This window comes from Haemorhous mexicanus, chromosome 4 (genome assembly GCF_027477595.1).
Source record: "Haemorhous mexicanus isolate bHaeMex1 chromosome 4, bHaeMex1.pri, whole genome shotgun sequence".
In the NCBI taxonomy this organism is placed as follows: domain Eukaryota; kingdom Metazoa; phylum Chordata; class Aves; order Passeriformes; family Fringillidae; genus Haemorhous; species Haemorhous mexicanus.
The window spans coordinates 23423111-23448654 of record NC_082344.1 but is presented as its reverse complement, the minus strand read 5'-3'; the positions used below and the strand labels follow the sequence as shown (position 1 = coordinate 23448654).

The 25544-nt window shown below is 53.0% G+C and overlaps 1 protein-coding gene and 1 pseudogene across 4 annotated transcripts in view; both read right to left on the bottom strand.

The window, feature by feature from the left end:
- The window catches only part of LOC132326200 (E3 ubiquitin-protein ligase RNF213-like), a 45100-nt gene extending 27958 nt beyond the window's left edge, over window positions 1-17142 (bottom strand). The window contains exons 1-23 of one of the 4 annotated variants that reach the window (XM_059844110.1): window positions 16998-17142; window positions 15195-15243; window positions 14926-15071; window positions 12785-12966; window positions 11998-12156; window positions 11573-11766; window positions 11099-11379; window positions 10244-10503; window positions 9439-9627; window positions 8774-8972; window positions 8068-8129; window positions 7671-7824; window positions 7038-7190; window positions 6349-6444; window positions 4919-5041; window positions 4355-4535; window positions 3643-3816; window positions 3220-3378; window positions 2313-2914; window positions 1862-2027; window positions 1088-1305; window positions 407-547; window positions 135-296 (exon numbers count right to left, since the gene is read on the bottom strand). In XM_059844110.1, coding sequence (XP_059700093.1) covers window positions 135-296; window positions 407-547; window positions 1088-1305; window positions 1862-2027; window positions 2313-2914; window positions 3220-3378; window positions 3643-3816; window positions 4355-4535; window positions 4919-5041; window positions 6349-6444; window positions 7038-7190; window positions 7671-7824; window positions 8068-8129; window positions 8774-8972; window positions 9439-9627; window positions 10244-10503; window positions 11099-11379; window positions 11573-11766; window positions 11998-12156; window positions 12785-12924 — 3813 coding nt within the window. In that variant the 5' untranslated portion in view covers window positions 12925-12966; window positions 14926-15071; window positions 15195-15243; window positions 16998-17142. Of the gene's footprint in view, window positions 1-134; window positions 297-406; window positions 548-1087; window positions 1306-1861; window positions 2028-2312; window positions 2915-3219; window positions 3379-3642; window positions 3817-4354; window positions 4536-4918; window positions 5042-6348; window positions 6445-7037; window positions 7191-7670; window positions 7825-8067; window positions 8130-8773; window positions 8973-9438; window positions 9628-10243; window positions 10504-11098; window positions 11380-11572; window positions 11767-11997; window positions 12157-12784; window positions 12967-14925; window positions 15244-16997 lie in introns of all 4 variants that reach the window. The other 3 variants (XM_059844112.1, XM_059844108.1, XM_059844109.1) reach the window with 3 other exon arrangements.
- Window positions 17143-17245: 103 nt separating this feature from the next.
- Window positions 17246-25341, bottom strand: LOC132326886 (sodium-independent sulfate anion transporter-like; annotated as a pseudogene).
- Window positions 25342-25544: the final 203 nt, after the last annotated feature.

Here is a 25544-nt window from a genome sequence, read left to right as displayed (position 1 = left end):
GCCACAGGCAGAAACACCCATGTGCCTGTGACCACCACCCCCAGCAACTCCACTGTCAACCACAGCCTTAAAAATCTTAGGGGAAGAACCAGCCCTGGCCCAACACCAGCTACCCCCTAGGTTTGGAATCTGACCTCAGAGAACCTCTCCACCTCCAGGCCTTGCTCTCCCTTGGCAGACATGAGCATCAGCTTGTTCTGCAGCTCGCGGAGCTCTGCCAGTGAGTACTTCCGGGAGACCTCAGTGTCCCCTGAGGCGGGCGGGAGGGTGAAGTGTAGGACACTGTCCAAGGAGACCTGCCAAGAGCAGGAGCTGTCAGCGTGCCTGGGGCTGCGGCTCTGCCCAAGGCCAGGGCAGCAGCCCCCAGGCAGGAGGGGCAGCGGGAGCTGAGTGATCTAAGCCTCACCTTCTGGCCATCAGCTGGTGCCCTCAGCACATAGACCCCTCTGCTGTTGATGGCAGCTGCCAGGGACAGCGAGGACAGCTCCACAGAGCCATGGCTCTCCTTCACTGTCTTCAGCCACTCCAGGTGCTGAGCTGAGGCGTGCTGTGGGAAGAGGAGACACAGCACTGCCCGACTGCTCTGAAATCTGATCTCTGCTTACACCTGACCAGGACAAACAGCTTGGGCTGGCACAAGAGTTTTATGATAGGGAAGGAAGAAAGGAATGAGTACTGGCTTCAGCCTGCTCTTTCTGCACAGCTCCTCCTTACCCACATCACGTGAGGCTGAACAGAGCCCACAGTGTTCCGACACCTCTTGCTACAGAGGCAGGCCCCTGCTGCAAAAGGATAAAAGTTCCCGGGCACCTGCCTTACCTCTTTCACACCATCAAACTTGAATGAGCCAAGCCACATATCACAGTGGAAAGCCTGAAAGCACCCTGGAGAAACCTGTGCTACACCAACTGCAGCTGCTGCAGTGAATTTTTGTGCCATGGGAACATCAGCTGCTTTTCCTCCATTAACAAGAGCCGCGGTGATGTTCCCACACAGGTGCCATTTGCCCAGTGCAGCCCAACTTCCAGCCACACCTGGAAGGCAGAAAGGCAGGAGGATGCAGAGGCCCTGCTCCAGCAGAACTCACCAGTTTCTCAGGGAGGGTCTTATCACTGTCCAGGGCTCGCCACAGCTTCTCCAAGCAGCGTGTGAAGTCCTTGAAGCCCGAGTCCTGGCGGAGCTCATAGAGCAGGGAGGAGTAGCCATGCACAGCGCCATGGAAACAGGCCACACGGTCCACATCCATGTCGTTCTCCCCCGCCGAGATAGAGGCCAGGTCAACAAACACCTTCAGCTCATTTATGTCTGAAACGAGGCAACACAGCAGTGAGCAACATGTGAGGCAGCTTGGACACCAGCCCTCATGACTACCCTCTACAGGAAATGCAGGAAGAATGCTTTGAACAGCAGCTCCTGTGTAAGTGCCCATCAGCTTTCCCAGGCCCTCTGTCCATCCATGGACCCCCACAGACCCCCAGATCCCCAGCCAGGATGGGAGCAGTGCCTGGGGGTGCATGCAGCCGAGTGTGTCAGCGCAGGTCGGACAGCTCAGCTGGCAGACACACAACTCCATCCCCTGAAACAAGAGGTTTGAACTGAGCAGCAGCAGCTGCTCAAGCCCTCCAGATCCAGCCTGACTCCCAGCTGGGTGGTCCCTGTGTGCTGCACCAGTGCATGGGCATGTTTAAAGCATCCTCGTAGCATGTTCTACACCAAAGCCCATCAGAGATGTAACTCTCAACACCAGAAGCTGCAAAGGTATAAAGTAGATGGGTCAGGGATTCAGTATTCCTTCTGCTCCCACACAAGCTGCCATCCCTTCTAGTACTCTCTCTCCAGTTCCTGGGTGAACAGCACACACCTTTCAGTGCTTCTCTGACCCAGCAGACAAACTCCTTCTGCTGGGCAAGCTCCCTCAGACAGCTACGGCGGGGCAAAGTGATCCCCTGCAGCAGCTGCTTGGCTTGCATGAGCTCAGGGCTGATGGAATCCAGCTTCTGGGTCTTGTAGGGTTCAAGCTTTTCTGTCTGGAAAGCAAGTGGTGCAAACATACACTGAGTCTGGAATTGGGAAATATCACTGGTTCTGCAGCAGGGATAGGAAAGCCCTCTGCAAAGCCACACCCCAACAAAGCAGTATCAACATCTCTCTTTAAGGAATGACTACACAAAAGCACTTGGAACATCTGAATTTTACCTCAAATAAGCATTGTGGGATAAGGACTGACTCTTTACAGACTGCGATAGACTTGTGGGAAGGTCTGAATTTAGCCAACACCCTGACAGTAAAAAGCTGAAGTCATGGATACTTACTATATGCAACAAGCTTTCCAGGATACTGAAGTCACCAGAGAGGCCTAAACTCTCTTTCACACAGTCAATGACCTTGGCAGCTTCACAGCTTGAATTCATGTCATGGTACTGCTGGATCTGCTGGACTCGCTGGCCAACCCAGCCTCTGTCCTTTCCAGGCCAAAGCTCACAGATGGTCTCCAGCTCTGCTCTGAGACCTTCAGGATCATTTCTGAATCCCTGGAAAATTCTATCAACTGCAAGAAGTGTGAGACTTCCTGATCTGAGTTCATCATACAGCTCTGCATAGCTGTAAAAGCAAGGGCGGATCATGCTTTTCAAAATATCATTAAGGCCCAGCTCAGGAACAATCTCCTCCACGTCCTCCTCCTCCTCTGAAGAGTCACGCTCATACTTCTCTCCTGCCTTCTCTACTGCTTCCTCCCAGAACTGCTGGAAGATCAGGCTCTTCTCAAAAGTGTGCATTTTGTAGACAAACTCTTTCAGCTCTGGGCTCAGGCTGTAGAAGGTCTGCAGGGGCCTCTTTCCCACCACCACAACTTTTTCCAGTCTTTTTGTGCGGAGATCTACTGAGTGTTGAAATTCCACCTCACCTAAAACCACTGCAAACCAGAGACAGGCCAGAGGGAGATCAGATGGTGCAAGCTGGCTCCAGCTCACTTCATTCCATTCCCTAAGCCACAAAATGCTACCAGGCAGGTGGACCCCTCTAAGTGTCATTTGATGCACAAGCACTCACTTGACCACCCCCCATCCCCCCATCCCAGTGCTCTGGGTTTACTTCCCCTATCCCTCCTCACCCTCACTTTGGGGCTTAGAATCAAACCTGTTCCCAAAGCCAAGAGATTTTCAAGGAAAATGCTGTTTTCTAGACTTGATACTTTCAGACTGCTCCCCAGAACTCTACCTCTCACAGGCTTCATTATCCCCCGGCACATTCTCAGGAAGGTTCCTATTGCTTCTTTCTCTTTTCTGAGCTGTGTGACTTCTTCGTGCCTCAATGCCAGAACTTCTTTCAGGCTTCTCTGGAACTGCTCCTTTTGCTCACTTGGCCATTGCTGGTGCTCTGAAAGAAAACTCACCTGTAGTCACAAAGCAGACATTTCCCAAGCCCTGCATCCCAACTCAAGTTGGGAACTGCAGAGTCACACACCCTGCAGCGACAACACAAACTGGAGCTGGTAGATCCCTGCCCAGACCAAGGAACAGCACTCCAAACTGCTGCAGCCCCTCCTGAGCATTCCCAACCCTGGTACCCCCTTCCTGAGTAGACCAGCATCACTACAGTGATGCTCTAAGCCAACCATGCCCCTTTGAACCCATCTCTTACTTGTGTCCCACATGCAAAGGAACTGTTCTTTGTGCTGGAAAACCTTCTCCAGGTGTTTAATGAGGATGCAGCCACTGTGGATGACGTCGGTGACACTCATAAGCACAGAGTCTGCTATGCCCACGACATTCTTTGCTTCATCTGTGAGCCTGTCCAGAAGGCTTCTGTTTGTTCCTGTTCCAGACACAAAGCATGTTACATTTCCCAGAAAACTGGCAGAATCAGGAACTTTTCCGTGCCATGGCACAGAGTCCTTCCATTTCCTACTGAACCCCTACCCAAGGGCCTGTGGACTCACACCACCCTCCAACCCCTCATGTCTTTCTGAACAAAACCAGGATCCCAGGACAGCAATGTGGAAACTTCCCATGGAGAGGCAAGACCCAAACCCTGTGGGGCAAATAAAAGCCATTTGGATCCATTCACTTGGCCAACTCTTTGGCATTTTTGTGTGCCAATAACTTCTGAGAACTTCTCAGGGAAAGAAGTTATGGTCCACAAATCCCAAGGAATCTGTAGTGGATTAGCCCAAGAGGAATAGTGACTCCCTCTTCCTTGGCCTTCCCTCTCCAAACCCAAGCTGAATAGTTCAAGCTTTGAGATAGGGACTAAAATAAGAGCAGGACAATTTCTCTCTGCTGCTCTGTGCAGTGGCAGCAGTGAGGCAGAGAAAAGCTTCTCAGGGCCTCCTAAAAACCAACTACAGACCTACCATTAAAGCTGAAGATATGTTTGATGTCAGGCCATGTGAGCAGGTGGTGCAGAATCGTATCAAAATCCCCCTGAGACCGCCCAGCCGTGACTGGCCATGACTTCACCATGACAGCAGACACAAGCTGGCTGAACTGGTCCATGTTGTAGGCAGAGATCTGCTCCAGGAGATTGCTGTGCATCTGCCAGGGCACACAGAGAGGGCAGGGCACACAGAGAGGGTCAGACTCTGGGGTCCCACAGTGTCTGTGTCTCAGAACTGGCACTGATGCCAAGGAGTCGCCTCCAGTGCTGAGGAATAGTCCAAAGCAGCCCTGTGACACAACTGACACCAGAGCTCACGGTGGAAACACATTACAAATATTCCTCACGGACCTCATTTCCTGATTTCTTGTTGACATTTTTTGTTGTTGGTTTAAAAAACAATCCACAGCAACTCAAGGAACGTCCACCTCCCCTTCCACCACAAGGTACATCCCTGCGCAACAGAATTGTTGTGAAACCCCACTTTCCTTTCTCCTCCCTTCCCTACCTTTCCTTTCCCCTACCAGGGCACACACAATACCTGGCAAGCTGCAGGTACAGCCTCTATGGCACAGCTCTGGAAGCACTGGCTGATGGAGGAGTTCATCTTTGTGATGTGGTGGTGCTGAGAACAGTACACCAAGATTTGGTTCACTGGAGGCTCCTGAAGGGCAAAAGGGAGATTTCTCATCAACTTAAAGTTTCTCCTGGCAGCATGAAGGAGTGATGCTATAAAGACAATAAAAGGAACCTGAGCATCAGCCTGGGATCATTTCTGAGGGCCTGGGAGAGAGATCAAACAAATAAATGCTTGGGAAATATTGTAATGATTTCCATCTAAAGTGTGTGATTACTTAATATCTACCTCTCCAAGCCAAGCTTGCAGCAGAAAATATTTGTTTCCTGAGTTCACCGTGAAAATCAATGGCTTAAGTAAACGTCTAACTGCTGTAGAAAGGAGATGAGGAGATATACAGTGTCAGTTTGGAAGGGACTAACACATGTGGGTGTGTATTTGGGAGCCTGAGCAGAACCATTTCTGCACAAGGAATGAAAAGATAGGCACCAACTTGACTTCTCTGAGCCCCTGGTTGTTTACATTGCACTTGCTGGTTCCTAAAACCACAGAGGTGACAATTACTCAGAATGTGGATTTCCTCTGAAGCACCAGGACTCACAGCCAGGCCACTGACCAAGATTACAGCATGAGACATTGTCATGGCCAATTGCTGAGCCTCCACAACATGTTTCTCCACAGCAATGGCAATTGTTATGGCCAAAGCCATCGTGTTTGCATGTGCTCCTGCTCCAAGCACAGCACAAGTGTGGCGGTACCAGCTGTGGGTTTCTCTGGTCTGGACTGAAGGCACTTGAGATGGTAGTTCATGTTCGGACTCAGGTGTTTATTATTTCTTATCAGTAAAACAGTCTCACCACTGTGAGTTCTGCAGTCTGTCATTAGCAAGGCACAAAATGGCTAACAATCTCTTGCTACAAGGTCTTTTAAGGCTGAACTATCCAATTAAGAGCTGACACCTAGATTATTTCCCCTTTTAACCCAATAACTGATCCCAAAGAGCCTGCAATGCAGGCTTTTCTGCCCTATTGCAAAATGTCACCCAAACCCATGAGGAAAAAGGAAGAAGAAGCATGAAGAAGAAACTCAGGATGACATCCTGTGCCCTCCATCTTGCTCCCATCCAGAACATACTAAAAATCCCAAAACGTCAATTTCTCACCAAGTGATACACCTACGCTACTCTTTATAATCTATTTCACACTTTTGTGGATTCTAGTCTACCTTGAAGTTTAGGAAACTTTCTCCATGGATGAGGGTCAAAGTCAGTGCTCCCCTGAGGGTCAGGGCACCCCAGAACAGACAGAGAAACATTCCCCGTGTCCTGGGTTTCCACACACACGTCACACCATCTGCTCTGGACACCAGCCAAGGCTGCCTGGAGTTTCCCCTACCTGCTGGATTCTTTTCTTCAGATCTGCAAGTAAAGCGCTCCTCCATTTCTGGGTGAACTTATCTGGAAAGTTGATTTTCACAAACTTATCCCAGACCTGCAGGGGACAAGCAAACCAACCCAAACCACTGAGTGCTGAGATTTAATAGGAAAATTAAAAGAAAGGAAAATGAAAGAAAGGAAATTAAGAGAACAATGTAGAAGAGATGCCCCACACGCCTCAGACAGTCTGGAGCCCTTTCAGATGTTTCCATTCTGAGGAAAGGAACACTCCCAGAGCTGCAAAAGGCAGCTTTTAAGCCCAAAAAGTGTGTAAATGTCTCAGCTGCTGAATGAGACATTTGGATGAGGCAATTCCACCCTGCTGCTGGAAACTGTCCCAGGGTGGGCTGGGAGCAGCAGCTCAGACTGGCAGGGCTTCTCTGAGCTTTGCCTGCTGGAAGGCCTGAGGACAACCAGTGGGACACACTGGGAGCAAAACAACACCAAGGAGCATCTCCTCACTCCAGCAATGTCTTTAGGAACAGCCAAGGAAAAGCAGAACAGAGGTGAGTTTCAAACATTGCCCATCCCCATCCCTTTCCTTACCCAGCCACAGCTACAGAGCCCAGCAAAGAGCCAGCAGACTCAAGAACCTGGCTAAGCTACAGTAAAATCCCTTTCTACTGACATTATCAGTAGATGACAAACCTGAAGTTCAAAGGAGAAAGAGAAGATCACGTGATCTTGGTACTTCTCCAGTAACTTGCGATCTAAAACCTTTGTGAACCAGGCACGAGCTTCCCTCAGAGCTCCACTGAGCAACTCTTCCATTGGAACTTCCTCCACAGCATTCCCTGGAACCTGCCCCACAGTGAGGGAGTGACAACAAAATAAACACAGCTCAAGCAGGACAGCAATAGACAACTGATTTAAATCAGTATTTCTAAAGAGAAGCCCAAAAGCATCCAGAACACACAAGAGCCCAGCAACAGAGCCAGCACTGCTTGAATAAAGACCAGAGAGAGGCTGGGAAAGTGCAGTGCTTACAGGCAGGTTGTGCATAAGCTTGTTCCACGGAAGTAAAGACAATAAATGTTTAAGGGGAAACAAAACCAGACTTAAAACAAAGCTTATCACAGCAAACCTGAGTATCTGACCTTACTTTCAATAAGAACCAAACTCATCAGGTAACTCCACACCTGTCCGAAAGTATCACAGTCTTGCTTAGAGTGTGAAGTTCTTCAAACAGAAACTGGATGTGACCTAAACCCCGTGTGTTGTGCCACACTAATATTTCTGGGTACCTTGCTTGTATCAAGCCAAGAGTTCCTTGGTACTCACTGCTGGGGGCTGAAGCTGAGCAACCTTGGCAATCAGGGTGGCAGCAGTGGCAGGGATCAAGAACAACCCCAGTGTCCTGGCAGCCTTGCAGAGCTTCTTGTGCAGCCTGAGGCAGCAGGACAGGCAGCACTGCCAAGAAGGAGCCCCCAGAGCTCTGCAGAGCAGCAACACAGAGGGAGAGTTAATTTTCTGCTCCAAGGAAAAATAAAAAATTAAAAACAAAGTAAAAAACCCACCAAATTTAACACAGTGTGGCAGCTCCCTCCCTCAGATGGATTTAAAAGATGGGATAGAACTCCAGGATTCTTTTCCCCACAGAGATTTCAAGGTACACAAGCAGGACCCCAGCCCTGGTGCAGAGGCAGACAATGCTCTCACAGAGGTGCACTGCACTTACCTGGCTGGGGGCTCATCCAAGGCATGCAGCACTGTGTTTAGAATCCTCACTAGCACCTGAGACTGGAAAGACAAAAATATGAAACTGTGGAAGGAATTTTACAGACTGATTTCTGAATAGCTGAGGAGGAGGGAACTCACTATTCTTTCGCATCTTCTCCAACATTTTTATAAATACACTGTAAAATAGCAGAACTTATTTACTGGATGTCAGAGACAATATCTGGGCAGCTTTTATATGCACAAACTTAACCTGTACTTCTTACAATTTCTCTTATCAGTTGCAAGGTCCTACTCCTGCTGTCCTCACACCAATACAAAAGTTTTCACAACAGCAGGAAGATCTCCAAAAAAAGCAGCCCCTTGCCCAACCCTTCTGTGCAAAAAAACCAGTTTCAGGCACACATCTGAGGAGGTCAGGATTAAAACATCTGCCATGACTAATCAAGAGCAAATCCAGCTACGAACACCCTCCTCTCACCAATGCCAACACCACTTTTGGCTGCAGATAAACCCCCAACTCTCCCCCTGAGGAGTGTCTAACTTCAGAGCAACTATTTTTGCTCTTAGCTAGGTTTGAGGCTCTTTGGGCTGCAACCTTTTGCCAGGCCCAGTTCCCTCAGTGATGGCTAGCTCTGCCAAAAGACACCCAGGAGCCCAGTTTGAGCCTTCATCCCAGAGCTGGGTAAAGCTGCCACATGACAAACCTGAGAGCTATCGCACGAGAGCTCAACATTCTCCAATCTGTACAAAACACCTTGAAGAATAGCTAGCAGGTCACTGGAGAAGTCTGTCATGAAGTCAGCCAGGCTCCCCAGGGGCAGCACACAGAGCCAGGACTTGACCAGAGTCCCATCAAATTCTATCAAGTATCTCTTTTCTCTCATTCGTTCCAGCAGGGTCGCTCTGGAGGGGAGACAAAAGAAAATCTTCAGGATTCTAGGGAACAAAAGGCTGTGAGCTTGTGCAGCCCACAGAGGAGTCTCCTCCATTCCTGTGCTTTTGTCCCTGCAGCTGAGATCAGTGGGAATCCCCAGGGCCCAGGAGTGGCACAGCAGAACCAAACCACTTAGCACAAGTACTCAGGGAAAATAAACTCCAGGTTTTGCTCAGACTCTACACAATAGGAGCAGCTTTAGCTCCCACCTGCTCCCTGGCTGGCAGAACTGGGGGGGTTGTGTTTGAGGGGTCACACAGTGCCCAACTGAGCTACACTCAGTGACCTCTGAGCCACCAGTGTGGTGTGCCCAAAGACCCCAAACATCCTCCCTTAACATGCTACATTTCATACTCTTTAAAAATGGGGGAGGGGAAAAACAAAAAGAGAGATGAGGAGGGCACTGGGAGGAACTGGGAGCTCTGGAAAACTCACGCATCTCGCTTCCTCCTGGTTTCAGCAAATGGAAGCCCTTCCAGCCCTGCCCAGGCATCCTCCTCCACCAGCCCGTGCTCCTGCTGCAGGGGAGCAGCAAAGGAATGCAGAAGGGGAAGGACCCACACCCACTGGTCTACGTCACGTTCAATGCACCTCTGGCAAAAGTTTGTCAGGTCAACCTTCAAGCTAAATAAAAAAAGAAAACAAAACAAAGACACTGAGTGAAAGAACAGCTTTATCCTGGCCTTGAGAATGCTCTAGGGGTGTGGGAGACTACATTTCAATTGCCTTATGCACCTTCAATCAACCTCTGGTCATTATTTGAGCTCCATCTCTCTTCATTGCAGAGCGTACCTGGTTTAAGGCCCAGAGCTGCAACACTACTGAATCTCTCTGCACAGATCCTGCTACTGGAGCACTGGGAAGACCCAAACCTTTACCTACAGTCTCCCCATGAGCCCCCCCATCCCTGTGACACCCACACAGAGAAGGACTCCAGACAGAAATGCAATGGCTGCAGCTGTGTGAGTGAAGAACTCCAAATCCAGTTCCAGGTAAGCAGTCAGATTACAACCTGGCAAACAGGCACTATGGGGGAAACCAACCAAAAAGTGTGGAATGATGCACTACAACCTTACCTGGATGTTAGCCCTGCTTCAAGCAAGAGGCTGGAACTGAGACCTCCAAAGATACCTCCAAATGGAACTTTTTCTCTGGTTCTCTAGCAGTAGAGAGCTGGATTCCTGTTGTTTTATCAAAGCAACACCAGCCTGGTCAGTTAGAAGGTACATGGAGCACCTACCTGAAATCTCCTGCAAAAGCCTGTTTGATGTGATCAATCTCATTCTGTACATCTTGTGGTGACACCTGATCCAAGCACAGGAGGCTGCACAGGTCAGCCAGGTCACTTTTAGGTACTGACAGTGAATAGTTTTCAACTACCACAAGAATGGTGAGCCCCACAGTCAGTTTGCTTAGGATGACTCTGTCCTCTGGAGCTGCTACTGGTGCAAGGAAAGGGAGAGCTATTTTCTTCACATATTTTAGCAGCAAATCATTCACCTGGGATAAAGAAGAGAAGAAATAAACCAAACACAGCATTAGTCTTTCTCTTCTGAAGCCAATGTCTTCTGCCAGTTCCAGTGAGGCCACAGGACAGGAAGGAGCAGCCCTGAAAACCAAAAGACAATGTGGCATTTCTGTCACATTTCCTAATTATGTCAAATAAGAAATTTTGGGCTCCAGAAACCCTACTGGCATCACTGCTTAGAACAGGGTCAGGAGCTTCTCCCAAAAAGTAGGCAATTTTGGAGCAAGAGATGAGTGCAGAGAAGTTGTTAGTGACAGAACAACTGGCAGCAAAACTTAATGGCAAGGCTTAGGAAATTAATATCCAGACACAAAACCCACTCAGGTATGAAGTCACCCCATCACAGCCCTGCTGCTGACCCCCATGGGGTCTCAGAACCACACTGAGGTGCACAGGCTGACTGCAGCCCTCAACACAGTCAGTGACAGCCACCCCAGAAGGATCCCCACTGCTTCTGTACCTGAACTTTGACTGGAAAAGTAAAATTAACCCAGCGAGGTCAGCAGCAAAACGAAAGTTTGTGTTCAGCAACAGAATGTTTTCTGTCTCTGCAAGAGAAGGGATTACCTGCTCTGTGCTGAAGTTTAACTCTCTCCATGTCATTAGCACACCATCAAACACCCGCTGGCCTACTGCAACGTAATGGAACTGCCCCAGCTGACAGAAGAAATTCCTCAGATTGTCAGGACTCCGGGTTCCAAGAATGCTGAAGATACTTTCTAACATAATATCAGCAGCAATTTTCTTCCCTTCCACCACTTCCTTGTTTTTATCAAAACCAAGTTTCTGTAATACGTTTTTGCGCTTGGAAGGCTTTGCACACACAATGTCATCATACTGGTGCCACTCTGGAACAGCAACACAAGGAGAACACAGGAAAACAGCCATTGCAATCAGGAGCCTTCTCCCTTCCAGTGGGCACAGCAATACCCCCAGCAGCCCACTGAGCTGTCAGCTTCAGACGGGGCTGCCTGCCAGGAATGCTGGGCCACAGGACTGCAGGGATCACCCCAAGGTGTAGGTCCAGCCAACAGAGCTCACCTCCTTTTTTGAGGAATCTACTGTTTATCAATAAGCAGCGATTGACGGGATTATTGGATACTGACTTCTTGTAAATGAACTCATACTCCCCCTTCTCACAGGTCACCCAGTACTTGTAAGGAATGTATTTATCCAGGATTTCTCTGCTGAGAGTTACAGCACCTTCAATGAGGTATCCATGTTCTTCCAGAGGCCTTGGAAACATAAACACAGCAAAGACAGGCAAAGGACACGTTAGCTGATCTACAGACCTCCTTTTCCATGCACTGCTCCATTTTTAATAGGAATGGTGACTGTTTTTCACAAGAACACTTTAGAACAGTTTTCTGCACTGCGAAACCCTTTGCTACAACCCCCATCTGTGGGCACAGAGCCACCCCTTGCACAGCGGCTGAGGCCCCGTTCTCAGAGCAGGAAACACTCACCGGATGCAGTTCAGCTCACAGATGTTGTCATTCCAGTCAGCGTAGGAAGGAATGCCCTGAGCCCTGATGAACACTTTATCGGTACCAGGGTTGAGCTTGAAGTCTTTGGATAATATTGCATGGAAATGCACTGTAACACCCTCATTGCGACTCACAGAACTGCAGGAAAGAATTGGAAGGGAAATAGAAGGGATTCTGTTGGGGTTTTTAAACTGCACAAGTCACTGTAGACCTCAAATCAGACTCAATTTGAGACCAGCTGAGTGGCTGCAAGATCCATAAACTCTGGCAGCAGCTCACTCAAACTGATGTTTGAGCAGGCCTAGTGCAAAGCCCAGTGCAAAAAGGAAAAATGGGCTCCTAAAGGCAGCAGGAGATGCTCTGGCCTAGCAGAGTCACCTGGAATGGCCACACTTTCCACCCCTTCCAGCTCATACACATTAAGCAAAACATCAAAACAGCTCTTCACACTATTCACCTGAAACATTGTGTGTGTGAAGCACATGGTGCTCATTAGAGCTAGAAATAAGAGAAAAATCTCTCTTTTATCTATCAGATGTTCAAGCAGGTTCAACCCATCACCCAGGACATCACCTGTGCTGCATCTCCCGTTCAACACGGGTTCTGTCGTGCACAACCACCTCACCGCAGTTTCAAGACAAGCCCATTTCCACATGTCCAAGGTACATACTGACCCAATCCCAGCACCTCAGTCTGGAGTCCTGAGTCCTCCTCACAGCTAACTCCTGTTAGTGAAGAATGCTGGGAACAGCAGGGCTGTTCTTACCTTTCTTTAACCTTTTCCACAGGTTTCAGATTCCTTTGTTCCTTTTTGTTCTTGGGCCTGTCTGCTGCAGCCACAGCACCCTCCTTTCTGGCAGCCTCTGCTCCTTGGCTCCGACTTGTCTTCTCACTCACGTTGGGCATTTTCTCACATGGGGTCTGATTTTTCTCTTTTGTGTTTGCATCCTGCAACAGGGAGACAAACAATGCCCAATGAAGCAGGAGACCCTGGAAGCACAGCATCTCCTCATGGTGTGTAGGCAATTGAGAGACGGGACTCCTGGTGCAAGAAGCCATTTATTGTTTCTACAACTCCATTTATATACTCTTACAGCCTTAGGTAAAATTTTTCACTGCTAAGAAATAACCACATTATTCACATTATTATTATTCAAATAACCACTGCTTAACAACAGTCTTGCACCTGCAGTCTTGCATGATTTCCTTTAAACAAAGCAAATTTCCTTTTTGTTTCCTCGCTTACATTTCTGCTTGATGTTCCCAGGACTTCTGGCCCACCAGAGTCAAAATGTCCACATCACCCATCAGCTGTGCAGTACTTTTTGCTCTATGCCCATCTGCCCCCCAACACTGGTGCACCACCAGCTCCATTCTCCTGGAAGCACTGATCCCTCACTGAGGGAAGCCACTGGCTAAGGAAAACAGCTCATGATAGAAGAGGAGCCCAACCCAAACACACTGCCACACAGTCAGCTCAGTGAGCCCCAGGTCCCAGAGGATGGGACTTAAAAAAAGTGAAAGAGAAACCAGAGCAACTTCCAGCTTAGCAGGCCTGTGTATGAACAGAGCACAGGCACCTGCAAAACACAAAATCCCCTTGTTCAAGGGGATCCTGGAGCTCTCCAGAGAGCATGGCTGGCTGGAGAAGAGACACCTGCCAGTCCTGGGGGCATCTGAACCACCCCTCAGTGAGAGCTGGGCTAGAACTGATACCCAGGAGAACAGAACTCAAATTAGAGCATCCCCATAATCCTCCCCAATTCACCCCTAAATGCCTGGGCAGGTGCTCCTCAGCCTCACTGACAGCACGAGCAAGTCACACTGGAACACAGTGGGAAGCTGTGCCCACTGGAACACTCACCAGAGCTCACTCACACTCACTTTAACAGTGGAACTAGTCCCTTTCTGCTTGGGCTCCTTCCCAGCCTGCCGGCTCTGAGCCCCAGGGGAGGTCTTGGTCTCAGGCTTGCTTTGGGGGGTTCCCTTGGCAGGAGGCAGCCCAGAGGGACTCGCTTCCTGCCCTGCTGACAGCAGCTCCTTGCTGCTGCCCCGGGCCTGGGAACACACTGTGGCTGCTGGCAGCTGGCCAGGGGCACCACTGCCCCTTTCCACATTACCCCTGGCTGTTCCATCCCCCACCTTGTCCCCTGGGGCTGCGGCACTGCAAGCTGGGGCAGCCCCCCTGGCTGGGCTGCTCTGCTCTGCAGGGCTCAGCCTTTCTGCTTCCGGGCTGCCAGCTTCCTTCCCCAGGTGTGCCAATGCCTTCAGGTGCATCTCCACTGGCATCAGTGCATCCATCAGCACCTGGGTTTGCCCCCTCACCAACAGGGGGTTGGATTTCCTGAGGGACAACATATGTGTCAGGCAACTCTGTGGTTTGAAGAGGCAGAGCCCAGGGGAACAGGTTCCCTTGAGATGGACATATGTTTCTTTGCTTTACTCTTGTTCTCTTTCTATTAAAAAAAGAAAAACAAAGACCACAATGTCTGTTTATTCATCGCCAAAGGGAAACTCTTTGTCACCTCCTCCATTGCAGCAAGTGCCGACATCGTCCTGCTACACAGGGCTAACAGAGAATTATCAGGAAGAGAAGGTACAAGACCAGCCAGTGAAATGCCAATAACTCTTGAGAATTGTGTAGGTTTAATATTCAAGACTTGCTCAACAGGAGCACAGAGCAGTGCAGCAGTGTCTAAGCTGACTCATGTAAGTTGTGGTTTCCCCCTCCTGGCACCACAGCTCCACACACACAACACAGCGTCAGCAAACACAGCAAGCTTCTCCTGGAGGAAGCCAGGCAGCAGCTCTCTGACATGGCCAAAGGGATGTGGGGGATGCAGCCTGGCTTCCTCACTTCTAGCAAGAGAGCAACAAATCACAGCTGGTCCCCAGCAGGATCCTCACCTTCTTCCCCAGAGAAACCACCTGAGCAGAGTCGCCAGCCCCAGGCTGAGCTGAGGGCTCTGTGTTGTCCTCTGAAGCTGTGACATACTCCAGCACTGAGGATCCCTCTTCCTCCTCACGTGTCTCAGAAGAGCTGGGAGATCCACCTGCAGTGTCAGGTGTGGTGTTGGAGGTGTTGGGCTTGTGTCTTGCTTGATCCATCAGTGACTCACCCTCTGCCCCTTTGTTTCAGTGGTGGAAGGAGGCCCAGCAGCACCTCCTCCCTTTACCTCTTCCTCTGCGTCAGGGACTGCATGGACCTCACCGCTCTTCTCCCTGCTAAGGAGGGAAATTAATCGTTAAACTGGAAACTCACCCCCCAGAGGGGTTGCAGGATGGTTTGAGTTGGAAGAGACATTAAAGCTCATCTCATTCCACCCCTGCCACAAGCAGGGGCACCTTGCACTGTACCAGGTCGCTCCAAGTCCCTGGATGAGGGAGAGCATCAGAAAAAAAGGCAAGACTTGTGGGTTAACATAAACACAGTTGAATAGGACAGATAAGGAAAATTACAGTAACCACACAGGAATATCCAAAGCCAGTGATGCACAGGGTGCTTGCTCACCACCCTCTGAGCAATGCCCAGCCAGCCCCTGAGCGGTGGCCCTCACCCCTTGGCCAAATCACCCCAGTGTTTCCTTCAGCACCATGCCCTGTGCTCTGCTACATCCCTCTGGGCACTGGGGCAGCTCTCCTGGCTCTGCCCACTCACAGCTCCTCGCTGCCCGCCCAGCCTGGGAGCCTGAGAACTCCTTGGCTTAGTGGAAGCACTGCTCAGCATCCAGCTCAACCATCCAGTTCTTATCAACAGCAGCCTCATCCTGAACTTAAACACAGCTCTGAACCCGCTCCTGGGAAGAACATTGCCTCTGCCCCAGGCAGAGCCAGCACATGAACCTCGCTCGCTGCCCGGCTCGGCCTCGCCCCAGGCGGCGCTGTCCCGTGGGCGGGGCCTGTATGCAAATAAGATCGATGTGTAATAGGCGGGGCCTGTATGCAAACGAGACCGCTATGTAATGGGCGGGGCCTGTATGAAAATGAGACCGCTATGTGATGGGCGGGGCTAGCACGGCTCCCGGGGACGGGGGGGGGGGGGCACGGGGAAGAATGGAATGGGAACGGGGGAGATCGGGGGGGGGAACCGAAGGGGACACTGGGGGGACCGGGGGGGGGGGGGGGGAACAGAGGGGGACATGGGGGAGACGGTGGGGGGAACGGAGGGGGACACGGGAGGATACACGGGATAGGGGCGTCCCGAGTGAACGGGGAGGAGATGGCAGTCCCCGGGGACGCACCGGAGGGCTCCGGGCGGATCGGGCATCAGGGTGCACCGGGGAAATCCAGGCGCACGGAGGCGCTTCGGGACACCGCGAGGGTGCAGCGGGGCCCGGAGCCCGCAGCGCCGCCTGCTTCGGAGCCGCGGCTGCCCCCGCCCCGCGCCGCCCGCCCCGGAGCCCCCCAGGCCCGGTGCCCCGTGCCGCCACTCGCCGCCCCGGCAGCGCGATTCACCGAGTGACCGGGCACGGGTACGGGCACCACTACCCGAAGCGCCCGCTCGTCCTGCCGCTCCGCCGATCCCCACCCTGACAAGTTTCGTTTCTCCGCTTTCGTTTTTACAGGCACGGTCCCCAGCCAGCCCCAGACCACCCCGGCCGATCCCGACCCCGGCAGCCCCACCGCTCCCGAGCAGGTCTCGACGGGTCCCGGCCCGTCTGGCCCCCCCATCCCGGCCGGGGTCCCCCCCGGTGCCCCCCGAGCATCCCCCCACGCATCAGCCCGGTGCAGGAGTCCCCGGCCGGCTCAGGGGCGCAGGCAGGACCCGGCAGCACCAGTGAGGGCAGGTGTGATGGAGGAGAGCACTTTGTGCTGGTCCCGACAACCAGAAGCGGACTCTGCAGTCAAAAGTGGGGGCACGGCTGGTACCCCATCCCGGATCCGACCAGGACCGAGCCGAAGACGGGCTCCCAGCAATCCTGCCCTAAAAAACCAGCCCATTTTACCCCCCTGCCCCTCTTTTCCCCCTCCCGGCATACCCACAGCTCAGTGCACTCCAGGGCAGGACCCAGAGTCCTGGCAGGTGTGTGGCTCCCGGGCACCTGTTCCACCCTTCCAGCACCTCCGGCAGCAGGAGCTGTGCAGAACGTGGCCTCGGGCTCGACTCACCCACACTGCCCAAGATTGCTTTCGCTTTCTTTTCCCCAGCACACTCAGCAACACCCAGAACTCCCCTTCCCACACAAAAGTAAAACGCTTTCCCTCAGGAAGGCGGAGATCACACTCATTAGCTATTTCTGATTTATTACACCCGCCATGTCCCGAGGGCTGTTCAGGGAAACTGAATTCCAGACCCTGCGCAGCCCCACCGCACAGCCTGGTGCTACCATGCCTGTCCCCTTGGCAGGGCCCAGGCCAGGGTCTGCACCCCAGGGTGACAGCTCAGCCCTAACCCAGGACAGTGTTTGGCACAACAACCCACAGACAAGGATAAAAAAGGTAAGGATAAGTAAGGATAAAAATCAGTGAGGAGTACAATCCCAGATGTTTTCCCTCTCTTCATCTGGAGGCTGAGCCCCCGAGTCTGCTTGGAGGGCAGCACAGCAGCCCTGAAACAGCTTTGAGAGCTCACCAAGCATCACCACTGGAGCGGCCCAGAATATGAAAAAGGTCCAGAATTGAAACAGTGGTTTAAAAAATGTCAGCAGCTCCCTGTAGGAAGGATGCCTTTGCACTGGTCACTGTGACAAGGAATAGTTTTGTCCCACAGCTTGTGTGGGGTCGGGCTGGTGCTTCTTTGTCCATCTCAGTATGGGACATGTGGACAGTCCATCCCTGTGCCCAGGATGGGGCAGGTAGCTCCCACAGAGGGTGTTGGTGTCACTGGGGTGTCACAGGACGTTCAGCCCAAACTGCTCTCACTGGATGAGTCTGGTGCTCTTGGCAGTGTTGTTGAAGAACTCTGCCCTGCTGCCCCCCAGCTCTGCTCCCCTGCACCACCCTGGGACAAGAAGGGGGGAAGCAAAGTCAAAGCAAGGTTCATGTGCTGGCTCTGCCTGGGGCAGAGGCAGTGTTCTTCCCAGGAGCGGGTTCAGAGCTGTGTTTAAGTTCAGGGTGAGGCTGCTGTTGATAAGAACTGGATGGTTGAGCTGGATGCTGAGCAGTGCTTCCACTAAGCCAAGGAGTTCTCAGGCTCCCAGGCTGGGCGGGCAGCGAGGAGCTGTGAGGGGGCAGAGCCAGGAGAGCTGCCCCAGTGCCCAGAGGGATGTAGCAGAGCACAGGGCATGGTGCTGAAGGAAACACTGGGGTGATTTGGCCAAGGGGTGAGGGCCACCGCTCAGGGGCTGGCTGGGCATTGCTCAGAGGGTGGTGAGCAAGCACCCTGTGCATCACTGGCTTTGGATATTCCTGTGTGGTTATGTCTTGGTTTGGAAGGACAGGTGCCTGCTAAGGAAGGCAGGAGCCTCCCCTGAAATGGAGAATGTAAACCACCCCCCGCCTCTCCGAATTGCTATAAATTTTAAATTAAGGGGCTCTCGGGCAAAAATATGGGAGCAGGAAATAACAGTTCCTTAATAGGGAGGAAAATAAAAGGATAAAATAAACAGTGTAGTAAACGAAATCAATACTGACAGAGTCAGAACTCAATCTGACACCCTGCGGGTCATGGTGTTGGTAGCAGTCCAGTTGGAAATGTGACTGCAGTCCTCCTGGAGTGTCAGGTGTGGTTCTCCTGGACTAGGCATTCTGTAGAAAAAGGGTGTAGTCTTCCTCTGAAGATCCAGTGGAAGAAGAGGCAGCCAGGGAATCCAGTGGAGAGACTGTGCTGGTATTCCAGGATCTCCAGGTTATATCTGGGTAGAATGCTTGGCTCCTCCCTCTGGGCAGAGCACCTCACAGTGGGATGCTACAGCTCTTATCAGTCATAAGCAGATGTTCTCCTCCCTCGCCCCCGCCCCCACCCCGCAGAGGGAGGAGTGGGTGTGGAAGGGAGTGGGTGTGGAAGAGATAAGAAAAACTGCCCACTTAATAGAAGACAACTGCCATACAGATGGCAAATAGAATACATCTTGCCTTGCAATCTGGGACAGGTTACTGTAATTTTCCTTTTCTTTTCTGTCCTGTTAAACTGCCTTCATCTCAGCCCACGAGTTTTACTTTTTCTCTGATTCTGCCCAACCCCTCTGCAGGGGGAGTGAAGGGCTCTATGATGCTGAGCTGCTGCTGGGTTGCACCACCAGAGCTCACTACGAATCCCCAAGGCTGGAGAGACCCAATTCTTGGGAGAGGCTCCAGCTCACCCTCCCAAGAGCCCCTGGAGCCCCCACACTGCTGCTCTTCAGCTGGACAGGTCAGATCCCCACGGGTGTCCTCCAGAGCCACACTCACCCCATCCTGGGAGAGCAGCCCCAGAGCCTCACCTGCCTCTTCCCAGCTGAGGAAATGCTGGAATCCTTCTAAGTCTGCAGACTGGAGGACTTGGAGAATGGGGTCCTGAGGGCAGAGAAACCTGCGTTTGGGGACTGCTGGCCACTTCCCATCCCGCTGGGGCAGAGCACCCAGCCCTTCCCAGCTCCCGCAGCCTCCAGGTCTGGGAGATGAAGGTGCTTGGGATAGTGATGATGCCACCAGAGGAGAGTCCAGCACAGAGCCCATCAGCCACACCCTCCCCGGGCCCGGGGTGGTGTGGCCGAGGTCTCATACACCTGCAGGGCACAGAAGGCTAGTGAGAGGCCATGCCTGCACAGCTCCTGCAGCAGCTCTGCCAGCCCCAGCACTGCCATGTAATCAATGCTGCTGATGTGGTGGGGATGCTGCTGGACGAGCATAAAGGCACATCCGAACAAGTCCAGAAATGAGCAGCCCAGGGGTCACAGCCCTCAGAGCCAGGGCAGGGCTGGCAGGGATGGGACACTGTGCTGACACCCACAGTCCCTGCATCTGGGCAGCACCTGCCACCCACACCAGAGTGACACAGGCGGTGACAGCCATGTCCCCAGGCCAGGCCAGGAGCACTGTACCTGCCAGAGCACGTCTGCACATCAAGTCCCTCAGGTGCTCCACGGCTGGGAAGTGCAGGCTGCTCCCTGGCTGCACCAGCAGCACACTCCCCGCTCTGACACCTGTGGGGGGAGACAGCTACAGGGAGCTCAGGGCTGTGATCTTCCCAGGCAGGGACAACTGTCCGTGTCACTCCCTGCCCTCCTGGTGGAGTGGGAGGAGCAGGAGCCCCCATCCCTCAGGAAAACCCTCCTGCACACAGCCCAGTGTCAGCAGGGCAGGGACAGCAATGCCTCCCTCTCCTGCTCTCCAATCTGAGGATATCCCCTTCCTCGTGCTCCTTCAAAGGGGTCCCTGTGCTGTGCCCATGGCAGACTGGGGACAGCAAGAACAGGTCAGGAGCATCCTGCACTCCAGCACCTCACTGCCCTCAGGAGCCCACTCCCACCTCCCTGGCCCCACTACATGCAAGGGTGTGAGAAATGGATTTGTAAGGAATTCTCAAAACCTGACAGAAAGCTCACACAGTCTTGTACAAGTGTATGCAAACTCTGAGATAAGGTGTGGCCACCTAGGAAGGCCATGGAATAGAGATGACATTGTTGAGAGCGAGATTGAGCTAGAAACAAGTTTCAACAAGTTTCAAATGATGTCCTTGCAAAAAGACCAGATATTTTAGAGAATTAGAACTGTGAAAGATGCATTGTAGCATTACATGGGGTAAAAATATGGGTGATTGGTGTTAGAAGTATTAGCAGCATTGTGGGGCAAAAGGTAATAGGCTGAAAAACATTTTTAAGGTATTGTAACCAGGAAATAGGGTGGCTTCTGATAGAATGGCATTGAGTTTTACATCTCTTATGTCTCACCCTTCATCGGGGCTGATAATGGAATACAGTCTTTTAAAACACCTCTCAGTTGCCCTGTCTCTGAAAAGCTGGGAAAACCAACATAAGGGGAGGGGAGAAGCTCACTTTTATTGGTGGACTGGCAACGGAGTAGAGCAGGAGAACCCCAGAAACCAGCACCCCAGCCATGATTCCATACTGGACCTTCCAGAAGCAGAGCATGAATGTCACACAGAGGGGCACAAGGTCCAGCCCTGCAAGAGAGAGAAGCCCTGCTCTCTTGCAGACCAGTTGTGGCTGGTCCTGGTGCCACAGGGCACTCAGTGACAGCATCAGCTCTTCGGGCACAGCCAGGCTGCATCCAGGTCTTGAAGAATCCATTCCGAGCAGGTGGCTAGGGCAGCTTCGGCGGAGCTGCAGGTGGAGCTCTGGGTGGGAGCACTTGGAAGGGGCCATGACAAAGGACCCAGGCCCCAGTGGACAGCCACATGATGGGACACTCGAGAGAGTGATGGGACACTTAGAGGCAGTGATGGAACGCTCAGAGACCTTGATGGGACACCACGCTCAGAGACCATCCTCAGACTTAAGCACATCTGTGAGGGGATAAAGGATAAAAGCTCATAGGCTCCTTTGTTCTGGATCCCTCCTCAGAAACACCCAACTAGAGCTGTTATTCTGTAATTTAGTTATGGCAGCATGATTAAGTTATTTCAAGGATCTGGATGTCTGAGAATCTGCTATGGCAAACCTGGGGTAGAACCAGTGAGGAGACCTGGTCTGTGTGCGTAGGGCAGGGGGAGCCGTGAAGGGGCCTCTGTCCCAGCTCAGGGGGGCGAGTGTGACTGCCAGAGTGGCTCCTGGATGGCTGGACTGCCTCTTGCTCACTGATGCCCTCACTCTTAACCTGCCAGAGCATCTGGAAGATGCCAGCGTCGAACATGGGCACCACGTCCGAGTTGATGACAGCGGCCAGTGCTGCTTTGGGGATGTAACAGAAGAGAGAGGTGAGCTATGCCAGAGACAGCAGGACCAGGGCACCTGCAGGAGAGGGACCTTGAGCCACAGGCACCCCAACACCCAGAGGTCTCTGACACCCAGGGGTCCCTGCTGCCCAGGGGTCCCCGGCACGGGCAGCAGCCTGGGGACAGGGCAGGGGCAGGGCAGGGCTGTACCTAAGACGCGCCCTCCTGCGGGGGTGCAGACCCCTGACTGAGCATTCACTGCTGTTATGAACAAAAAGTTGCCTGTTTTTTTTTTTTATGAGAAGGAGCTGCAGAGGAGTTTTGAGTTAAACTGAGAAACTGATCGCTGGCCAAGAGTTCTTTGTTAGTGAAATGTTGTAATCACCTGTAGAGTATCCTTAAGTATCGCCGTTTAACTCTCTATTGTGGAGAATTTTTGTTTTTCAGTACCACCCTAGCCTGTTGCCAGGAGGATGACAACCCCCCCTCGGAGGGTGGGGAGAGGGAAATATTTGCATCTCAGGAGGCATGCAAATTTATCTCAAAACCCAAACTGCACTGGGACGGGACCTTCACCAAATCCTGGAAAATACCCCAAAAGAGACGAGCCAAAGCAGAATTGAGAAGTCAGCGTGGTGTCTGGACAGCAGGGCCGAGGTCCGAAGCCGGCAGAGACGCTTGAAAACCTCGGTCACTCCTCGCCCCAACTACAAACGATGCCAGTCAGACCCAGGACCCCCCTGGACTGACAATTTTAACTGAAATTCTGCGCATATGCTCCATTGCCCTTAAGAGAATGGGACTCGTGGTTCTGACTTCTAGAGGGTAGGACTGCGTATGCTCTTCTTCCGTATCATTGTTGGGAGTGGCGGCAGAACTCCGCGGATCTGCCAAGCCCCCTATTTTGAACATGTCACTTTAATAGAGGCTTTAAAAGGAGGAAGAACTCCTTCCCCTGTTTATTTCAACTGTGATCCTGAAATGCAAACCCTCACGATAGGAAAGTTGGGAGCTGCTCCTGCCCACTGCCCAAAGACCTCACCCAGGAGAAGCGCCCACCCTGTCAGGGAGAAACATAAGCAAGCCCTGGCTTCCAGGACTGCACAGCAGGAAGGGAAGGCGGCCACTGGGACACACGCATAGCCCAGCCACAAAGGTGGGCTGCTGGGTGAGCTCAGGGACCCACTGGGGACAGCACAGTCTTCCACTCAGGATGTTGTAGAGCTCTCTCACCATGCAACCCCACCGAGTGCCCTGCTCCCCCTCCTGCTACCCACTGGCCAAAGCTGCCCGTGATGGGGAATGAGGAGATGAAGGAGCTCAGGACATTGGCTACGCCGGAGGAGACAAAGGAGAGGGGTTGGGGAGTCATTGCTGTGCTTGTGTTCCCCTGAGCTCCCTTTGTGACCTCCCTTCCTTCCGGCCCCGGGGGCTGGAGACAATGCCCCAGGCTGGACACAATGCCCACCCACCGCAAGAGTGTTTCCGCCTGCTCCGGAAATTCCAAAGCTGTGAGAACATTCGAGGTAAGGAAGGGAAAGTTCAGTGGAGGCCAGACTGCCCAGATGGGGATCTCAGGCAGCTCAGGGGCTGTGGGATACCTGGCAGTGCTGGGAGCCCCACCCCTGCCCTCCTGAGCAAGCAGCTCTTACCCAGAGCGAGCAGCTCCTGGTCAGGGTCAATCCTGTAATCATTCTGCAAGGCTGAAAGAAGATGTTTGCATTGGCCTGAGGCTCCCACAGGCATCTGCCACACACACAGAGCAGAACCAGCAGTGACTGGGACTGTGTGGGCCCTGTCCTGGCACCCCTTGGGCACAGGAGCACCCTGAGACAACACTCACCTCTTGGGCAAATTTCAGCTGGGCACCCCACAGGACCCCTCCTACCAGCCCATGCTATGAACTGGAGTCCAGTCCCCCCCAGTGCTCCAAAAGGAGCAGCACCTTCCCCAGCACCCCAAGCCTTGCAGAGACCCTTCCCCAGCACCCCGAGCCCCTGCAGAGACCCCCTGAGAGCACAGGGCAGGGCCCTGGCACAGCCCTACCAAAAGCCTTGGTGATGGCGATGGTCTCCAGCAGCCCCATGAGTGGCATCACAGCCAGCCCGACCAGCATGTCCTGGGAGGGAAGAATCCAGTCAGGGGGCTGGGACTCAGCACATGCAGGAGGGAGCAGAGCAGCCCCTGGGGAGCTGCCAGCACCCACCTGCACCATGCTCTGGAAGGGGACGGTGCCATTGGGTGCTGCCAGGGAGAAGTGTGGTGGCCGGAAGTCTGGCAGGCCCTGGGGGATGCTGCTGGCGAGCCTGAAGGGCTGAAAGCTCATCACCTGGAAGGAGTAAGCCACCAGGCCAGCAAACAGGACAACGAGAGCATTGCGTACTGCCAAAGCGGAGAGAACAACCATGAAATGTGCCCAGAGCCCAGGGCAGCAGGAGGGGAGCAGGAGATGGGCATCTGAGCTGCTGGAGACTTCCCAGCCTTAGGAAAGGGCATGGTGACAAGGGCCTTGGGATATTGTCCTCCCTGCCCCACCTGCAGGTCTCAGCTCCTACCAGCCTGAGCTTTCCCAGTTTCAGGCTCTCTCTTCCCTGACCCAAAGAGATGAGCCCCCAGGAGGGGACAGGGCAGGGGACAGCTGACACACCTGTGGCAGAGATCCACACAATCAGGTAGCTGATCCTGACAGCCAGTGGTTCTGTGGGGGCAGCTTGGGGCAGGTGGCTCTTCATGGCCCAGAGCCCTGCCAGCACTGCCAGGCAGCTCAGCCCCAGCACAGCATCCCCAGCCCTGCAAGAGGCACATCAGTTCCACCCCAAACACGCTGTGAGAGCTCCCACAAAGGCCAGGGGAGGGGGGTTGTGTCACAGCCAAGAAATCAGTCCCAAGCTGTGCCAAGAGATGGTGAGGGAGCAGGGCAGGATGGTGCTGACCTGGTCTCCCCAGTCCTCTGCAGCGTTTCATAGACCTGCAGGAAGAGCTGCCTCGGGATGCCCTGCAGCCCCAGGATGTTCTGTGCAGGCAGACAAAGCGTGCTGACAGCCCAGCGCCGTGACCGCAGCCAATGCCGGCCTGGAGCTGCTGCCAGAGGCTCTGATTTGGGTTAACCACAAAGGAAGTGTGGCAGCCCAGCAGAGACTCAGGTCCCTGTGAGGCCAGTGAGGGGCTGCTGGGGCTGTAAACCACCCTCAGCTTCCAAATTTGCAAACCCACTGTGCCAGAGAATCACCCAGTGCCTCCTGCAAGTGACCAAATCCCATGTCCTGGTTTTACTGGTGTCCTGGAAGCCCCCAGCTGGTCACCAGCAGAGGGTGTGCTCAGCTTGGTCTGCTCCAAGCAGGGCACTCAGGGACCGAGCAGAACCACTGGCAGAGGGTCCTGGGACCCCTCTGGGGCTCCTTTCCCCAGCACCAAGCACATGGCCTAGCCAGGTTGCACAGGGACACCATCCCCAGGGACCTTTCTGCTGCATTCTGGGGCTGAGTTTCCTCCCACAGGTGCCTGTCCCTGCTCTCACCCTTTTCCATCCCTCCAGACCTGACACCGACCATTCTGGACTGGTTCTCCATCCCCTACTCTGCTTACAGCATCTTTGGCACCAGGTGGGTGCAGCTGACTGGAAAGTCTCTCCTGCCAGCCCTGGAGTCGGAGCAGCCGTGGGCCACCGCCTTCAGCAGCAAGAGCCACCATGAGGAGACCGCGTGCTACCCCATGCGAGCCATCCAGCACCAGCAGTTCCAACTACAAGATGCCCTTCCCCATCAACAAGGAC